The 18,588-nt window shown below is 39.8% G+C and overlaps 3 protein-coding genes across 4 annotated transcripts in view; 2 read left to right on the plus strand and 1 right to left on the minus strand.

Annotated features, from left to right (window-relative positions):
• LOC110042438 (amine oxidase [flavin-containing] B-like) overlaps positions 1 to 997 on the minus strand; it is a 12,008-nt gene extending 11,011 nt beyond the window's left edge. The window contains exons 1-3 of the mRNA XM_020747809.2: positions 879 to 997; positions 700 to 794; positions 1 to 51 (exon numbers count right to left, since the gene is read on the minus strand). The exon at positions 1 to 51 is cut by the window's left edge and continues 87 nt beyond it. Coding sequence (XP_020603468.2) covers positions 1 to 51; positions 700 to 794; positions 879 to 960 — 228 coding nt within the window. The 5' untranslated portion in view covers positions 961 to 997. The remainder of the gene's footprint in view (positions 52 to 699; positions 795 to 878) is intronic.
• Positions 998 to 2,022: 1,025 nt separating this feature from the next.
• Positions 2,023 to 8,685, plus strand: LOC110042437 (HHIP-like protein 2). 2 transcript variants are annotated; one of them, XM_020747808.2, is made up of 6 exons: positions 2,023 to 3,265; positions 4,336 to 4,661; positions 5,454 to 5,583; positions 6,166 to 6,308; positions 6,405 to 6,486; positions 8,009 to 8,685. In XM_020747808.2, exons 1-6 carry the CDS (start codon positions 2,103 to 2,105, stop codon positions 8,178 to 8,180), a joined length of 2,016 nt encoding a protein of 671 aa, XP_020603467.2. In that variant the 5' UTR covers positions 2,023 to 2,102; the 3' UTR covers positions 8,181 to 8,685. The 2 variants fall into 2 exon arrangements, with proteins under 2 accessions (XP_020603467.2, XP_089147192.1); XM_089291066.1 differs by lacking the exons at positions 5,454 to 5,583; positions 6,166 to 6,308; positions 6,405 to 6,486; positions 8,009 to 8,685 and adding an exon at positions 5,190 to 5,383.
• A 641-nt stretch (positions 8,686 to 9,326) lies between these two features.
• On the plus strand, positions 9,327 to 18,231 carry LOC110042541 (death domain-containing ATP nucleosidase-like). Its single transcript, XM_089291067.1, has 5 exons — positions 9,327 to 10,096; positions 10,521 to 10,727; positions 11,635 to 11,775; positions 12,442 to 12,512; positions 16,473 to 18,231. The coding sequence occupies exons 1-5, from the start codon at positions 9,385 to 9,387 to the stop codon at positions 16,680 to 16,682; spliced, it is 1,341 nt and encodes a 446-aa protein (XP_089147193.1). The 5' UTR covers positions 9,327 to 9,384; the 3' UTR covers positions 16,683 to 18,231.
• Positions 18,232 to 18,588: the final 357 nt, after the last annotated feature.

Genomic DNA, 18,588 nt, shown 5'->3' on the forward strand with positions numbered 1-18,588 from the left:
AGTTTCACACACATATGCACCACCCAGATCACAGAAACCATAACTGGGATCCTAGAATTTAAAGATGAATTTCCAGCATCACATCTATTAGACAGTTCGTTTGGTGATCATTACGTTTTGGCAAGCCATCTAAGACATACAATGTATATCTGATGAGTGATTGAAAGGCTAGGTATTTAGGGTGTTCGTGACGACCACAAACTACAAAATCAAAAACAAAAATTACTGAGGCATGTGAGTCGGTGTCCCTGTTACTAGCTATGGCCCTGAATTTTGAGAATTTTTTTCGAAGTTAAGCTCACATCTACCTGAGTTCTGAGCGGCAGATCAGATCTTGTCAGATTAAGCTTAATTCAATGCAAAATGTCATTTACCAATGCTGAAGGTTGCGTTATGTAATTGATCCCAACTTCTGTCTTTGAAGGGGTACCAAAATAAACATTTTTTGCCAAGGTCAGGTCTCAGATATGCAGTGCCACTTACTGACATTCAGTTCCCCTACCAAACCCCACCCCAACAATCCCACGGACCAGCCCCCCCCCCCCTATCCCCACCACCCCGCTTCCGCAACACTTAACCATCAACACCTTCTGAGAAGATCTCAAAAGCTAATGTGCGAAAGCGCGCGCTAATGTGCGAAAATTAGATAAAGCTGTAGTCTGTAATTTTGCAGCTCTGTATGTGCATATATTATCTTACCGTTACGGTAAACGTCCTTCCACCGACCCGGTCTCTTGCTTCTAAAACTGCCACGTCAATACCGTATTCCCGTAGGACCCTTGCTGCAAACAAGCCTGAGGGAAACAACAAAGCGTGAACAGAAATCATTATGCATGAATATATATTGAATATAAACATATAACGAGTCAATCATGTACCACTTAATCCCGCTCCAATGACTGCCACCTGAAAGGATTTCACATTTCCTTCACTCCTTTCGCCATCATTGCCTGCCGCCATGCTGTGATTTGCGTGACAAGAAGTGTTTTAGTTTGGAAACGAGGTCGAAGGAAAGACGAACCGTCACGTAATCGATAGGAAGACTTGTAAAGTTCGTTTAATAAGGTTAGTCGGCTGATCAGCAATTGGTCATTGATACCAACAGACATTGACCGCTTACGGTATAGATTACGTTCTTGGAGGAGCTGAGTTGAGTGAAAAAGTCATTAAAAACTCCATACAGTTAAAGGACAGATTACAAACAATATTGAGGTTACTTGGAATTCCGGGGGTTTGACTTCCGTAAATGTTTGACCCTATTTAAGGATGAAAGACATGAAAAATAACATCCTATTTAAGGCCCAAACCCCAAAAATGACACCCTATTGAAGGGAAAAACAAAAATTAAGAATAGCATGGACGGCTCAACTTTATTTCGTTTCTTTAACCTTGGATGTATACAAATAGTTCAGTTTTAACGGATCACTTGTTAGCTGGGCATTTATGCACTGCAATTTTAGCCGATGCAATTTAGGTACGCTATCTAACAAAGACCACATCAGGAACAAAATGTCAACAAGGGCAAAAATGAGATCGAGAGCCTCAAAAACCCTACCCTATCCCGCGGCACATACCTATATAGCCCATATATGGGAGTGCCCCCCTCCCCCGGGCTTGGAATCTAGAAGTTTATTAGAGAGCAATCGAACAAACCTCCATCCCAGGGACCTACATAAGTCGACACTGCGGCAGGTCCCGAGGTTGTCCGCTTTCAATTCAATTCACCGTACAAAACAGTATCTCCCCGATAATTAGACGGTTCCACTAAGCCTAAACGTATGAATGCGCGCGCAGTCACAGCATGAATTCATAACACAACTCTTTTTTTTGTTTGTTTAAAACCAGTAAGCGAACCCTTACTAGCAAGCCGCAGCTGTATGTACCGGGTGTATGTAACGGTAGGTCACCGCATTCTCGTCCGCAGAGGCCGCGCTTCTTCGCGCGGCCTCTGGGGACGAGAATGTAGGTCACCGTCATACATGCATGTAAATGAACTCCCACAATTACAACCGGAAATGCAAATTATAAAAAGTCACGTTCATTAGCTGTTTATATTATTTACTGTCTGTTATGTCATTAATTCTGTGAACGAAGACAGTAAAATGGTGGTGGCAGTAAGCCCGTCTCGCCTGCTATTTTGCGCTGTTCTTTGTAGCACAGTGCTGGTATTCAACCGAAAGGCAGTGGAAGGCCATCCACAATGTTTGGATTTTAGAGCGCCCTTTCAAGTAGCATCAGGCCTTTCCTTCTGCCCTCAAAACTACTCAGACTACGGATGCTGTTCACCTAATCGTGATCAGAGAATTTCGAGCGAGTATACCAAGTTATCGTCACAGTTTTCACTGGATAACAGACCAAAATGCGCTAACTTAGTAAAAACGATCCTTTGCCTCGAATGCCATCGGTATGCAGCTCACATTTATGAAGCAGAGACGAAAGAGAATTTTGACTCAGCAACAGCAGCGCCGGGTTTATGCCTCGACTTCTGCAAGAAGTTTTACCAGGAATGCAGTGATGTTGCGAAGCATTTTGTGTCTACCGGCAAATGGAAGCTTAGATCTTCATCTAGTACTGTAAACATCACTGCGTCTCCGTCGGAAATTTTAACCGAGCAATCGTTATGCGATGGATTGAAGCTTGAAGACGCTGACTATTGTTTCCCACATGTGGAAACCGTCGATCAAAATTATCTTAGCAAAAAATACAACTATGATTCGAACCAGCAGTGTTTGTGTGTGGAGGAGATCGCGAGCGGATTGCGCAATCCTTTAGCTGCGGTACATGCTGGAGATGGCTCAGGAAGATTGTTCATCGCCGAACAACCGGGCTTGATTCGCATCATTTCACCCGAGGGAAAATTGTTAAAGCAGCCATTTTTAGATATCACTGACCGCGTCCTAACAACGGGATCGTTTGGTGATGAGCGAGGTTTTTTGGGCATCGCTTTCCATCCAGAGTTTAAAAAGAATAATAGATTTTTTGTGTATTACTCAACTCGTTTACGCAGAAGATCGGGGTTAAGGAAGAAGGCGCCTTTTCTGGCTTTCGATCATGTCACGGTGTTGAGTGAATTCAGGGCTTCAGTTTACAATCGTAACAGAGGACTTAAAAGATCAGAGACTGTTATCCTTGAAGTGGATCAACCTGCAGATAATCACAATGGCGGAATGATGTTTTTCGGATCTGACGGGCTTCTGTACTTGACGCTCGGAGATGGTGGGAGAGCCGGTGATCCATTTGGGAAAATTGGAAATGGTTTGAACAGGTTAGTGTAACTGAAGAATTGTCTTGTTTCATGATAATTATATTTGAAGTGACTCCGATTTCAACTTATTTCTCAAATTATAGTAATGTAGTTGAATTAAGTCAAGTAGTCGAATTTAAATCCATAACTTCAAGATTTCTATTTAACAAATGCATTTGTATTAATTTGGACGTCTTTTTTTTGCCCATTTTTGCCTTTTTTTACCTTATTTTCATTACAGTTTCTTTTACAGGACCCCTGTGATAACAGTGTTTAATACACTCATGGGTCATCCTATTAAAATATTCGTTATTATTATTACTATTATTATCATCATCATCACCATCATTATCATCATCATCATTATCATCATTATCATCATCATCATCATTATTATTATTATTATTATTATTATTATTATTATTATATGATTGGCAAATAAGCGACAACCCGTCTACTTGTGCGTGTAGAGATGTTTATGATGTAGACCACACCATGGTGTTCAGACGTGGAGGCTTCATTTTTCAAAGACATAATGCGCTACGTGATTTGGAAGCCGAAATGCTAAAGTATGGTATGCAATGACGTCCAAATTGATCCGGTACTTCAGGAGATAAACGGAGAGGTGCTGACACCCGTACGAACAGAGCTCCGGCTAGAAGGGTCTGACCGCGGCCGAAAGGGCCGAGAAGGAGCCTTAGCCGAGGGGGGAATGGCGCGGGGGCCGGAGCGTCGGAGCCCTTCCCCATTGTCCTCTCTGTTCTCTCCTTTTTCTTCCCGCTCTCTTTATTCGCTCCATCCTCGACTAGAGGGCCTGTACGCAGGCTAACGCGCGCACAGATCAGAGTGTTCAGTGATGATTGTACCTGGTGATAAGCCCGTAGAAAACCTTGCGAACGAAGGTAAGACTGGGACCTTACCGCGCTAAACATGCGTACCAACGAAATTCACATGAATTATCAGTGAATGGTATTATAAGTGAATGTATTCGTCATACAACTGAACGAAACTAATATTTATTTAATTCTTCACCTCAAATCCTTTCTGTCCGCTTGTCCTCTTTTTGACCAAGTGTTGTAATTTATTTAAAGGTCGACTATCCTTGGAAGTGTTATCCGTATTGACATTGACGCACGGGGATATCTCTACAAAATTCCCTCGGATAATCCGTTCATAGGTTCCCCAGGGATTCGATCAGAGTTGTACGCTTTTGGCGTTCGTAACATGTGGCGATGTTCGGTAGACAGGGGAGATCGAAAGACCGGAGAAGGCAAAGGCAGGATATTCTGCGGAGACGTGGGTCAGAACAAGTACGAGGAAATTGACATCATAGAAAACGGAGGAAATTACGGATGGCGAGGATATGAAGGATTTGAATGTTATGACAAGGATCTGTGTTATGACAACGAACTGCTACGTAAGTATCTTGTGTAAATTTCGCGAATACCTTAAAGAAAACATAAGAATACAAATCGTAAAATCAACTAGATTCAGGGGCGTAGCGTGCATTTTTAATAAGTACTCACCAAAAAGAAAGTTAATCGAGCGCAAGCCGCTGGTGGGACTTGGAGACATCCAAATCCGTGTACTCCAAAAATAAGGAAGTTGTTCAGGGTCTTTACGAGGTAAAAACGCAAAGAAAAGTGATTCGGAGGTCTTTACAAACAGCTCTGTTACATTGTGTTGTGCTTGAAGTAAGTTTTTTGTTTATTTAATTTTCTGTCGTTTATTTCCAACAGCCTCTAATTTGAACATTCCATACGGGAGAATGGGTCGGTGCACACTTATGACTGGTTCTAAAATAAAAAGTATAACAAGTCAAAATAATGCCCCTAACCCAAGAAAACTCTAGAGGTAGTGTATATGACGAGGGAATAGAAATAGAAGTCGCAGATAAATAGAATCATGATGAGAAAATAATCACCATGGGTTTCTTGTATTGCAGAATTGGAAAGCACTCTCTTAAAAAAAGGAGAATTGATAAAAGAAACAACGCTGTCAGCATTACATCAGCTAATTAACTGCAACAGCCGGGAATGGAATCTCGGATTAACGACTTGCCTGAGACGCCATGAAAACCCTTAATACTACTACTGCGTGTATACAATGAGTGGCGGAAAGTAGATATACGAAAAGAAATTTTAAACTGCAATCGTCTTGAAGAAGAAGACATTTTTCTTAACGCGTGTTATGATTGTTTTTTCTTTAGGTGATGCCATTCCACCAATTTTTGCCTACAATCACTCAGTCGGCAAATCTGTTGTGGGAGGTTATGTGTACCGCGGATGTCAAAACCCAAATTTGTATGGCAAGTACATATTTGGAGACACAATGACCTCGTAAGTCATTCAATTGTGGTTTACGGAAGCCTAATCAATGCGCCCTGTAGTAATAACAACAACAACAAGCTTTATTACCAGATTAAAAGTTAAACTTAAATGACAGCGTGACATATTAATACAAATAAAGATAACATTTACTCAGAATAACTAAAAAGCTAATCGAGCTGAGTAAAACTAACTAATGTAATGTGGTGTGCCAATGATGCCAATTAATGCACCCCGTATTTTCTTTTGTTTGTGGCGAGCAAGGATGGCGCAGTGTTTGTCTCCCACACCAATGTGACTCGGGTTCCAATCGTAGACAAGGTTGAATTTGTTGCTGGTTCTCGCCTTGCTCCGAGGGTTTTTCTTCGAGTTCTCCGGTTTTTATCCCTCCACAAGAATCAATACTGCAAATTCAAATTCGACCTGGAAACAGCGAACGAAGAGCCTCTCCGCGGGATGTGCCACTGCCAATTCCAATTTATTTCATTTATTTCGGATGCCGATATAAATGCACTGGCTTATGCTAAATGAAGTGGCAATGTTGTAAGACTGATGTCGTTGATGTTTTTTTAGTAATTATATTTTCTTCAACAGCCGCATGTTCACACTGACCGAAAACAAGACAACAGGACTTTGGGAAGATAAAGAAATTTGCTTTGGTGATGGCAAGTACTGCACCAATAAGCTTAGTGGGGAGTTTGAGCGCTACATTTTGTCTTTTGGCGAAGACGAAGGAGGTATACTTATCAATTACATACAATTCTTCATTATTAAAACATATTGCTGTGATGAACTTGATTGGAAAACAGGTTATTATAATTATTTATTTTTAGGTGAGCTGTACATTCTCTCTACAAGCCTTCCAAGTAGCACAGAAACTGGCGGCAAAGTTTACCGCCTAGTTGATCCTGGCAGGTAAGGGTTGGATCATGTTCTCTTTTACCGTGCAAAGTTTAGTAATCGTCTTTTGATCCCAGATTCATAGCCTAGCAAAAGGTTCCGGTTAATTGCATTAGCCTGTGCGCGGAAAATTTAAACAATTCAGCAACTTGCAAATTCGGTTATATTTTGGATGTTTTTATTTTGGGTTTTACTAAATATAAAGTAAAAAAGTACAAGCAAAAGCAAAATAAGAAGAAAAAACCAAAACAAAAAACAAAAAAAGACAGAAAAACAAGCGCAAAAGTAAAAGAAAAAAAAATATCCCCAGGTGGCTTTCGTGTGATTTGTTTGATCGTATTGAAGTTCCGTTGGTAGTGTAAACTGCGCACAGCAGAAGCAGCAAAAGGGTGTTTAAGCAACTACGCCACTGAAGGACACTTTATATCCAAACTACGAATCTCGCAAGAATTTAGATTCATTAAGTTTGTCAATCACTGTCAGAGATCATAATATAGGATATAGCGTTCTCTGGTACAAAAAAATATATATATTGAAAAACGTAAGTTTTCGACAGCCGGTCCACTGTCTTCGACGGATAAATATTTCACCCTATATTATGATGATCAATCCTCTGGTAACGGATCCGCGATATTTTTGCTGTCAGAGATATTCCAAACAGCATATGTAAGACAGCGTCAAAATTCGAAAAAGGAGCTCTAAAAATTGGCCGTCGTATTTCACGTTCTTTCTTTTATTTTCATGTTGTTGTTTTGTAAAGAACGGTAAAGAAATGAACAAAGAGTTATAACGTACGTAGACAGCCACTGTACTCGTTGTCGTTGCCGTCGTGGTTTGCTTATTAAACTCCCAAAAACCGAATGAACAGCAAAAGCGGAATGAACAGCCAAACGAGCACAAAGCAAACGAAAGCCCAGCCGAACAAAAAGGGAAGCTAAGAGTACAGAAAACATCTATTTTGATGACACGTCTTTTAAAATCAAAACATATAAAATGACTTTTGGCCACATTTCCCACCATTTCGCCTCAGCTAGTTGCGAGAAAGTCGAAGAACTGGGTACAATGTCTAAAAATAACTTAAGAGGTATTACCTTGGGTATAACGCCTATATGGGGGATTCACTCTCTTACCTTGATAATCTCTTGATACAAATCAATGCTCTCTGGTTTGTTACTTCAATTTTAATCTGTGAACGAGGCTAGACAAAAAATACATGAGTGTACAAAATAAAATTTAATGAGATTATAGTTGGTTTGGTCGTGAAATGGTGACAAGAGAAAGTGTGAATCCCCCTCCCCTCCCCTCCCCTCCCCTCTCTGGGCGCTGGGTTCGATTAACAGCCGTTGTTTGGCAGGAGAGCCCGCGCTCCTCCGCCAAAAGCACTCGGAAAGAGAGATCGGCGAGAGAGCGGCGGAAATCGGGCCTACCGGGGCGCTTACTCGAGGAAATAAAGTATATCGAGGGCACTGAATAACTTTACCTTAGCTATTGTTCGAATTACATGTGAAATATACAAACTGGAGCCTCTGTATTGCAGGAGGGGCGATCCTACAGAGTGTCCCACCAATCCAAATGGTCCTTCCACAGCCAGCTGTAAGGATTCTCACCGAAGCGCGCGTTTGTGTGAAATGTACAAGTCTCGCAATATGTGTCACTTATATGAACGTTATTTTAGGAGAAAATGTAAGAAAACCTGTGGTTTTTGTTAGTTGTCATTGGCTTATTTGATACTCGCCAAAGAATAATAAGTTAATGCACAGTCGCAAAAACTGAACGTTCTATGTTTTGGGAGCCAGGAACTTAAATAACTTTCATGCTTCCTAAAATGTCCAGTTGGTTCAGTTGCCTGTGTTTGTACTATTTTCTCAGTTTTTTATTACAGTTTACGTCTGAGTAAAGTAATAAGAAGTAAGTTACTTAGCTGTACGAGTAGATTCACCCATCTGACTTGTTATCGGTTCGCCCGATTTTAGCCCAAATAAGGCAACGTTCACGTGATGTCTGTGATCCTCCCTAGGAAAAAGATGGCGGCGGTTCATTTTTATACCACAATACCTTGCGAAACTTACACAGGAAAGCCATGTTTTTGCAAAGTTTCTGCCTTTCCTATCGAGATTTTGTATATAGTGCTTGGTTTGAAGCTCTTAGAACTTTTATGCACGTTTTTATGGTCGTTGTTAAAAAGAATGATTAATAAAAAAGATTAACAATTTAGTTTGCTTTTGACTAAGATGTATGAGAGAAGACAGCCATTATTTCTAACCCTTGAAAAAAGTTATTTCAAGGACCCCTGGTCTGCAAATATCTGCTCCCGTGATGGCAGCCCATCTCTGTTAAGCTCAAATAAGGGAGTGCAAACTGTGCTAGACTGCTCACAGCCCTCTATTTTCCCATATTTTTATTTGATTGCTGAACGCGCGGATAGAATCGCGAGAGACGCCAGCGCCAGCGCAGAGCGAGAGACTTGACGGGTTCTTCATTTGGCTCGCTTCGCTCGCCTCCCCGCTTCCAAACCCGCGTGCTTCGCGCTCGCATCGCTCGCTTTTTCTTATCCTTACGAGCTATCATTGAATTGAATGAAAATTCACACACAAGTGCTAGAATTTCTGAGAAAAAATTAGGTCCAGGTCAATTAGGAACCGCCAAAACGTTTTCTTCCAGAAAGAACTCAAGCTTTCGCGGTTTCATTCCGTTTTTGATTGGTTGGTTCGTTGCTTGTTTGTTTCGTTTGTTCAGTTTGTCTTATTTTTGTTTTGAAAAGAGTACAAATAGAACTATTCTCTTCGCTGTGCTCTCTAGATTACGCGGGTAGACCGTGGGGACTGGGACTAAGTTGATTTTTTCCCGCGTAAATTACCGCGGGTGCTTATGGGATAGTAGTAAGTGGGGTTGCCTTCTTCGGTTTGCAAAATAATGTCTGAAGAGGAAGACTTCGAACAGAATTTATCACACAATTATGGTAATCCACCAGAGTTAAGTATTACTATTCCAGAGTTAAGTGACCTACCACAAACGATAGTACCCTGGAAAAGCGTCAAAATCCCGACCGATGTTCTGCTAGTCACTGCAAAGGACTGCGAATTCTTGAGTTGTTTCGCGTTCCTAAGAAACGGGTGTAAGAGTTATAACCGTGGTCTTGGCATCGTGTACTTTGGAGATATGGGTGATGTTAAAGATAAAGTGAACGTTTCTTTGCTGAGATGCTCTGAGGGAGCTGCAGGTCCGGGCGCTGCCCTTAGCAAGGTGAAAACGGCCTTTCCAATACTGCAACCGAAAGCCTTGTTCTGCGTCGGTTTTTGTGGTGGTCTTTCTTATGAAAAAGTCAAACTAGGAGATGTGGTGATTTCAGCAAAGTTAACAACTTACGCTCACAAAAAAGTGATGAATGATCGAGAGCAACACCGAGGCATTATAACTCCTGTTAGCCGTGATTTTGCTGACCTCATCAATCACGCTGCCGACGGTTGGAAGGCACCTTTGGCAAACCCGGAAGTAAACGAGAAGATAGAAGTTCATCGCGATGGCGAGATTTTGAGCGGACCTGAGCTTGTTAACTCTGAATGGCGACGCGACGAGCTCCTGGAAAGGTACCGTGAAGCGATTGCAATCGAAATGGAAGGTGAAGGTAGGGATCTTTTCCTATATTTTCAAAAATTTAAGATGGCTCTGAACCCTATTTACGGATTTTTTTTAACTTTGCCCAAAACTTGCATGTTATCCTGTTAATCAAGATTTGATAAAAAAAATGGTTTTCTGAAACGTAAGTGAGTACTTAGCCGTAAGGTAACCTTTTGTGTCACGAAAATGATAACAGCATGTTCACCAAGGATTGGGTTGTTTTTTTAACCAAGATTTTAGATTTAAGATAAATAGTGGATATAATGACCCATCAAAATCTAAGTCTTTGAAAGTGCTGGAAACTGCTGCCAACCACCTTAAGATTATAAAGACAATTGGAAAATAAAGGAAATTGATATTAAAGGATTGCAGGGAAAGCCTAATTCAAGTTCTTCTTTTTAATATTATTTTTTTGGTGGGGGGTCATTCAGGTGTATTTGCTGCTGCTCATGACCTGAAGATGGAGTGGGTTGTCATAAAAGGGATATCAGATTATGCAGATGGCAGTAAATCAAAAACCCAAGCATGGCGACCATTTGCAAGTGTTATGGCAGCTTCTGTTGTTGCCAACATTTTGAAGGTTCCTGGTCTTTTAAAAGACTGGCAGCACTACAAAGGAGTCAATCATAAGCAGGAAGGTAAACTTCAGAGTTACAGGGTACCCTTGTTTCTTTTTCTTTAATTTCATCAGTAAAAATGCCAAAATTTGATACTTTTCAACAACTATTTAAGTCACAGAAAGTTACAAAAATAGAGCTCCCATTAAATAGGACTGTTAATTCACAATTCAATTGGCCCCACTCAGTTTTGAGGGTTGTACAGGGGGTCTCTGGCATGGTTCATGAATAGAAAAAATAGAGGATCACAGATATAAAAATTTTGTTTTCCCAAATCACGAAAATAAGCAAGTAAGGTACTCTTTTTAATAGTCTGCTCTTACACTAGAGAGAGTGTTTGAAGAAAGCAAAATCATGAAAGGCTAAGTCAAGGCTCCATATTGCAAATCACAAACCTAAGTCACTCTCGATAGATGACTCTAACCATTCAGAGAACTCGAGTCTTAAAATAACGTAAGAATAGAGTGGTGAAATCACAAATATTGGTTGATAATTCGAGTTCTTCACGGGTCACGGAAAACCTTCAGGTCACGGATTACAAAGAATAATTTCCTAAATTCACGTTTCATGGAAAATAAAATCAGCTAATCACGCATCACTAGAATACCCCTGTACAACGCTCAGTTTTTTGCACCTTTATTTTCTGTCACATTTTCGGAAGTGCAATTCTGGACTAAGTGGGTCATTAGGATCAGGGAAAGGTTACTTGGGGCATTGTGTTTTTGTGAAATGTTACGGCAACCTTAAAAATTAACATGTGATGTGTCAGCAGTCTGGTTCACCTCTGCTCCTGCAAACTGTGAGCAGTCAGTCTTTTTTCATCAAATCCTCCATGCAACTGGAAAAGTCGTAGTTATACAAATGACAGTCTACAGATTCTTGTGATTGTTATCAGTGAGCTTCAATGTAACCAAGTGTTATCTTGCAGGCATCAGTAAACAAGGAGTAATGCTTAGTGTATCTGTCTTTCTGGTGCTTTTTCTGGCAATTGCACTTGTCTACAGTAACCTATCAATAAACCTTAAACAGAACAAACCTTCTGATGAATTTCACAAAGATGAGGCTCAAGGTTGGTTGATTTTAGGTGCTTAATTTTATTGTACCTTATGTTATCGCTTATTTTTACCTTTGAAAAACTGGTGTCTAATATGTTTAAGTTATTTATTCTGTAAAGTTGTTTCCAGCCTCATTCCCAGTCCACCCCCACCTGTATCTTTGTGTCATGTTTTTTTTTCTGTTTTTGTTTCTTTTTTTTTGTTTTTTGCCCTTAACTTTTGTATTCACAGTAGACAAAAGGGTGGATCCAGCAATTCTTGAAAGGGGGGGGTGCATTGCAGGCATGATATTCTAGTGGGGTCCTGAAGGCGATGCCTCCCTGAAAAATATTTCCTATTTTACCCTCTAAAACACCACTTAAGCATTCCTGACACTTGAAAATCGTTTGTGAAGGCATGGGGTTTACCTTATTTTTGGACCAGAAACCCAAAAATAATAATGCAGTCACAAAATTTAAGGATTATTGTTTGACAAATTCAATTGGTGGAATTGAAAAAACTACATATATAACAATTTTATCCTGTTATTTGTATGTTAAAGTCAAAGAAGCAGCAAAAAAATGCTGCTCAAAAAAGGGGTTGCAACCCTCTCAACCTCTCCCCTAGATCCACCTCTAAGACAAAATGTTGTTTTGTTTCACCTTATTATCTTTTCACTGAGGTTTTTGTTTTCTTAACAGGATCCAGGACACCAAATGAAGACCCAGTCGCTACATTGCTGCAGTCCATCACTGGGGGATCACCAGGCCAGGTTTGTAGAATGTGATCATAGAGCCCTGTTGTGTCAACCTGATGAACCACAATATATTATAGACCATTCTGGGACAATTAGGCCCAGATCAAAAGTTGAACATCACATGAGATGCACTAAACTGCAATTTGAGTCGATCTAAGTGGGAAAAGCACAACCATTGGGTCAAACATCAAAGCAGACGGATAGAATGTTTTGGTTAATCTAAATTCAGTCAGATGAACTCAGTTGAGTCAAATGTTGAACTTAATTCGCTCAGTTTAGTTCATCTCATGTGAAGTTTGACATTTAACCTGGGACTTGATCCTATTTTCTGTGCCCTAGTAGGGCAACAGAATGATGGGTTAAATATAATTATTTCAAGGGCAACTCTTCTGCAAACACCCGTTTCCTTGATGGCAGTTCATCTCTGTTTAGCACCTTTAGGAGTACAAATTGTATGTAAGAGGGAGGTGCAGTATTGGCTCAACAGTTAGTGTACTAGGAGTCCGGCTCAAGTGGTCCAACTTCGAGCTCTGGCCAGGGTCATTGTGTTGTGTTCTTGAATGAGGCACTTAATTACTCTCACAGTGCCTCTCTCCACCCAGGTGTATAAATGGGTACCCATGATTTTAATGCTGGGGACGGGGGGGGGGGGGGTGGGCAACCCTATGGTTGACTAGCATGCCAATCAGGGGAACTATATATAGAGCTACCCCTAGTCACTTCATGCTACAGAAACCAGAGATAAAACACTGGCCTGAGAGGGGATAGAAGAGGTGTTAAGAGTGCCTGCCTGTAAAAATCAGACAAATTCTTAATTTCGCGGCAAGGGTCGAAAATTCGATTTCGCTCATATTCTTGTGGTAGATAGGCTAGGGCATGACAAAAGCTACTGGATAGTTTTTTTGGCAAAATATCCTTTTATTTCAAAGAAATTGGCAAATTACTAACTTCCGTTAAAATCGTCATTTGACGCACCATTTTATTAAGCAAGTTTGAGAGCCTCGCATGCAAAACCACATCATTCTTCCGTCTTTAAAACACTCAAATATTTTTGTCCAATGTTTAAATGTGTACTGGGTTGGTTTTAGGGAATGTTGCGTTGTCTTTTTGGGTGCAAAATAATTAAATTTCGAAGACATGTATTTCATTCACTTGAAAGTACTTCGTGAATATAATTGATTTTCACCATGTGCGAAACCTTTAAATGGATTAAGCTTCTGGTGGTTGAATCGCAGAAGGATGATCTACAGATTCCTGTAAAAATTTCTTTGGGCAAATGATTGTGAGCGACGCGAGAGCTTTTCAAAGTACGTCAAAAATGCAAATATTTGACCATCCGTCGTCAAATTTCAATTTACGGGTTAGACGTATATTTTAGCAAGCGCCACATGACTTGACCTATAATAAGTTGAAATAGACACAGAGCTGGTAATTTCGAAATGTTCTAACCTTATTTGTCGCAAAAGGCAGGTCCAAAGCCGATTTGACGTGTTTCTAGTCAATCTCTCACCATTCGTCGTACATAAAGCAGAAGTTTGCTTTTGTTTACACAAGGTTAACGTCCGATGTACATCGCCAACTGTCAACCTATTATTCGTCGAATACCATGGATCTGTGACCATCTTTCTGCGCATATGAACATCACTGCATCTAAAATGGCTGAGTCATTTGTAGGTAGTTGCTTGCTTTGCACTGCGCCAAAATAATGCGTTTGATCGATTGCTGACCATTGCTGATAAGCGTGTCGGCGCAGCACAATCTTACAGCCGTTATTTGTTCGTCACGCAATGCTGTCACGGCATATGCTGCATATTTTGATCCATTTTGTATAGAGCACTCTCAGGATAAATGAAACAATTTCAATTGTTCATCTGTTTGTTCATATATATAATAATATGTGTATATTTATATAATCGTATTCTATAGTGTACGTGGCCTCGGTCCAAATCACGTTTGTTGTACGTTTGATGTTTCAGACAACAGCTGATAAAGCTAGTGCCAGTACTCACTAGAATTTTAAAAAAATCGCCATGAAACAAATTATAGATCAATGAAGCAAGAACTAGCTGAAATGAAAATAGGAAATCACAACGTGTCTAATTCATGAGAAAAACAGACTAAACTTAATTAGTAATTACGCGAGTAAATAGCCCTGGCCATGCCATTTTATTTGGCGTATTTTGTTTGCCTAGTGGCGAGGCATCGGTATGTTTGTAACAGAAAATAGAGGACTGTTGTCAATACAGTCCAAAATTATTGTCAGTAAAATATTGTAAATAAAACACCTATTGACCGGTTACCTCCGCGGCCACCATTTGGTCGTTCCGATAAGGGTTTCACTATTGTCTTTACCCCTATCATAGGGGTAAAGACAATTCAGCGGTCACCCAAAATTTAAACACTTTGTTTTGGAAAGGGCGATGGTAGATAAAGGTCCGAAATTGAAGGTGCATGACGAGTGATAATTCAAATACACGTCTATCATGATTGTCTTGAATTGACTCCACGTTCACCAAGAAATTTATAACCCGATAGTGAAAAATTAAATATTCAGGGTACACCTCTATTTAAGCGGCTAGCCCCATAGTAAGCGGTCACCACCCATTTCCCCGGGGGTAGCCCACTGTATTACATGTAAATCAAAAATAATTGCACAGCCGGCGCGAAAAGACCTAGGTACGAGTTTAGCGTTACAGTATTACGCAGGCCATGTAGGTAGCGGTGGTCGAGTAAAAGATATCAACAGGGGCAATGGTAAACTATTCATTCTTCTCATTTCTTAATTTAATCTCTTCCTACTAAACACGATTGTGTGCTCCCAGCGGTACCCAGCTTTACGGAGCCTTATGTATTAGGATAGAAATTGTCCTACCCCTACCCCCTAAAATGGGATGACAGTATTGCGTGACGAAAAAGGAACCGCTGCAAGCAAGGATTCAAGCCATCAAACCATGATGATCAAACGTAATATTTTGGTGTAGTGCAAAGCAAGCAACTATCTACAAATGACTTACCCGTTTTTGACTTAGATGCAATGGTAATCATATGTGTCGAAAGAGGGTCACAGATTCATGGTATTCGACCATTAAATAAGTTGACAGTTGGCGATGTACATCGGACGTTATGTAAACAAAAGCAAACTTCTGCTTTAGGTGCGACGAATGGTGAGAGAAACACGCCAAATCGACTTTGGACCTGCCTTTACAGCAAATGAAGTTAGAACATCTCGAAATTATCAGCTCTGTGTCTATTTCAACTTAACATTGGTCAAGTCCTGTGGCGCATGCAAAAATATACGTCCAACCCGTAAATTGAAATTTGACGACGGATGGTCAAATATTTGCATTTTTGACGTACTTTGAAAAGCTCTCGCGTCGCTCACAATCATTTGCCCAAAGAAATTTTTACAGGAATCTGTAGATCATCCTTCTGCGATTCAACCACCAGAAGCTTAATCCATTTAAAGGTTTCGCACATGGTGAAAATCAATTATATTCACGAGGTACTTTTAAGTGAATGAAATACCTGTCGTCGAAATTTAATTATTTTGCACCCAAAAAGACAACGCAACATTCCCTAAAACCAACCCAGTACACATTTAAACATTGGACAAAAATATTTGAGTGTTTTAAAGACGGAAGAATGATGTGGTTTTGCATGCGAGGCTCTCAAACTGGCTTAAGAAAATAGTGCGTCAAATGACGATTTTAACGGAAGTTGGTAATTTGCATATTTCTTTGAAATAAAAGGATATTTTGCCAAAAAAACTATCCAGTAGTTTTTGTCATGCCCTAGCCTATCTACCATGAAAATATGAGCGAAATCGAATTTTCGACCCTTGCCGAGTTATTTTCCATTTTTATGGACAGGGACTCTTAATGTCTTAAAACATGTACACTCTGCCAACGAATTTGTTATTTTATGTTGCTTTCTGCTTTATAGTGCAACAATAAGTTTTCTGTTTGTTATTTACAGGTAAACTTCAAAGGTCGCACCATAGGCTACCGAGCCCTGGGCAGAATTCACTCAAAAGATGAACTGTGGGTGTACGATGCGACAGCTTGGGATATTGAAAGTGGAATCAGAGCCAAAGTAAAACACTATAAAGAGAGCGAGGAAGCTATTCAAGATGCAGTTAAGGAGGTCATTAAGAAACTGACAGTACAAGGAATACTTCAAGACTGATATCGCAACTCATTGTTGAACTGATTGTGCTCAATACATGACACTCATCTTTGTCTAAGATGGAATAGACCAGTTTTTCCCAAAAATTTTGAAAGAGGTACAAATTTGTTCACAAGTGAATTTTTATTTTCCATACAAACTTAATCACTGAGGTGTTCCTTTGTACATTATTTTACCACCTTTCTAGTAAACCCCAACTAGTCAGTTTTTTCATCTGCCTCCAATTCCTTCGGTTAATCCCTCCGCATTCCCTCAAAATATTTTTATTTTTAAATAAGAACGGTTAAAAATTTCAAAACTTTACTCACTCCAAGTAGGAGTATATCTTCTGGAAAGTGTGCCTTCAGCTGGTTGTCAGGTTACGAATCTTTTCTCTCTTCTGTTTTACAGACAAATCACGCCTCTAAAAACTGCAACATTCTTCAACTTAGTGAAGTAACCTTTCAGCCAGGGATCTCACGTCACAGGCCCTGAATGTTTCAAATTTATTTTAACAAAAATTCTCTTCCATCCAATTCCAGTCCTTTCTCAGCGTTTTTTCGGGAGTCTGTGACCAGAGAGGACAGCTGGGATTTAAGCTAAACATGACTTGAAGATGATAATGGTTATTTAACCTCTGTAGCGAGCATGTACAGCAGATGTTTCGAGCATTAACCTTTCATTTGAGTTAAAAAAGCTTTCCGAAGAACCTGATGGGCTAGTGCTAAAACGTCAGTTGGACAAAAATGCTTGACTTCAAGTTCATAAAAAGCAAAAACAAAACAAAACAAGCACATTGTTTCATTCGTCCACCAAATGCAGCTCAACAGTTTCTTTAGAGACTAATAACTTTGAAGTCATACTGCCCCTTAGTGAAAAGTTAGAGAGACGCGAGCTGTAAAGCCATCAGATTTTTTTCGGGACTCGCTTTGATAACCGCACCCTTGTTTAGCGAACATTTTGTTGAATGTGTCAAAAATGCAGAGACCAGGATTGGTGAGAATTGTAAAAACATTTAGTTTTACACTCCTTTTAGTAGAATGATGTCAAATGATTGTAATTAGATTTTATGCATATTTTAGGACTTAAGAGCTGGTTACATATAGTGTAAATTTTAATTTAAACTTTTATAGGGTGTTATATTGGTATACCCGTAGGATGTAACACGGGGAAATATTTCTAATTTCCTGTGTGTGGGAAGTTGAAGTTTGCTGAGCTTTTTAAAAGACAAGTAGTACTAAGATATGTATCGTGAATGTATAGAACAAGTTACTGAAGAGATACTTTGCTGTGAAAAAACAGACCCACCACACTCTTTTGCAAAGAACGTGTTTGGCTCATTAAGACCATCGCGTTACATTTGGAGTATCAGTAAAACAGCAGCACAGTTAGAAAAGTTACCTATCTTCTGTGAAAAAATTATTCGTTGTGTAATCGTTTATGATCAGAGAAACCAGTTTCTGAGAACAAGGAGATCTGATCATTAATGGAGATAACAAATGCTACTTTGATTGTACATTAAAACATACTGAAAGCTGTTGATTATTAAAAGTGTACCACAAACAAAAAATATATTGGATACGAAATTATTACTGGATTGTCCGTAAATATAACGATTGACTTGAATTCGCCCTCTGTGGTCGAGAGGAATCGTTCTTCATGGGGTTTTCTTTTTTACAAAGAATACTTATATGGGTATTTTACTGACGTGACCTAGTGAACAGTCTGTAAAAGAGAGAGGTGTCCGTATTAATTTGGGGACTGTTGGTTTTTTAACCCGATTTCGTCACAAAATGAACTGCCGCTAGAATTCGAAACAAAGCAACATTATTCTTTGGATTTCGTGACCAGTTTCCAACGGTTGGCTGAGCCATTGTGATTCAATCGTAAATATAGTTCAGAAGTAAACTTTAATAAGTATAAACAG

This window comes from Orbicella faveolata, unplaced genomic scaffold, assembly GCF_042242905.1.
Source record: "Orbicella faveolata isolate gen_17 unplaced genomic scaffold, um_ofav_v1 contig_24, whole genome shotgun sequence".
Classification (NCBI taxonomy): Eukaryota; Metazoa; Cnidaria; class Anthozoa; order Scleractinia; family Merulinidae; genus Orbicella; species Orbicella faveolata.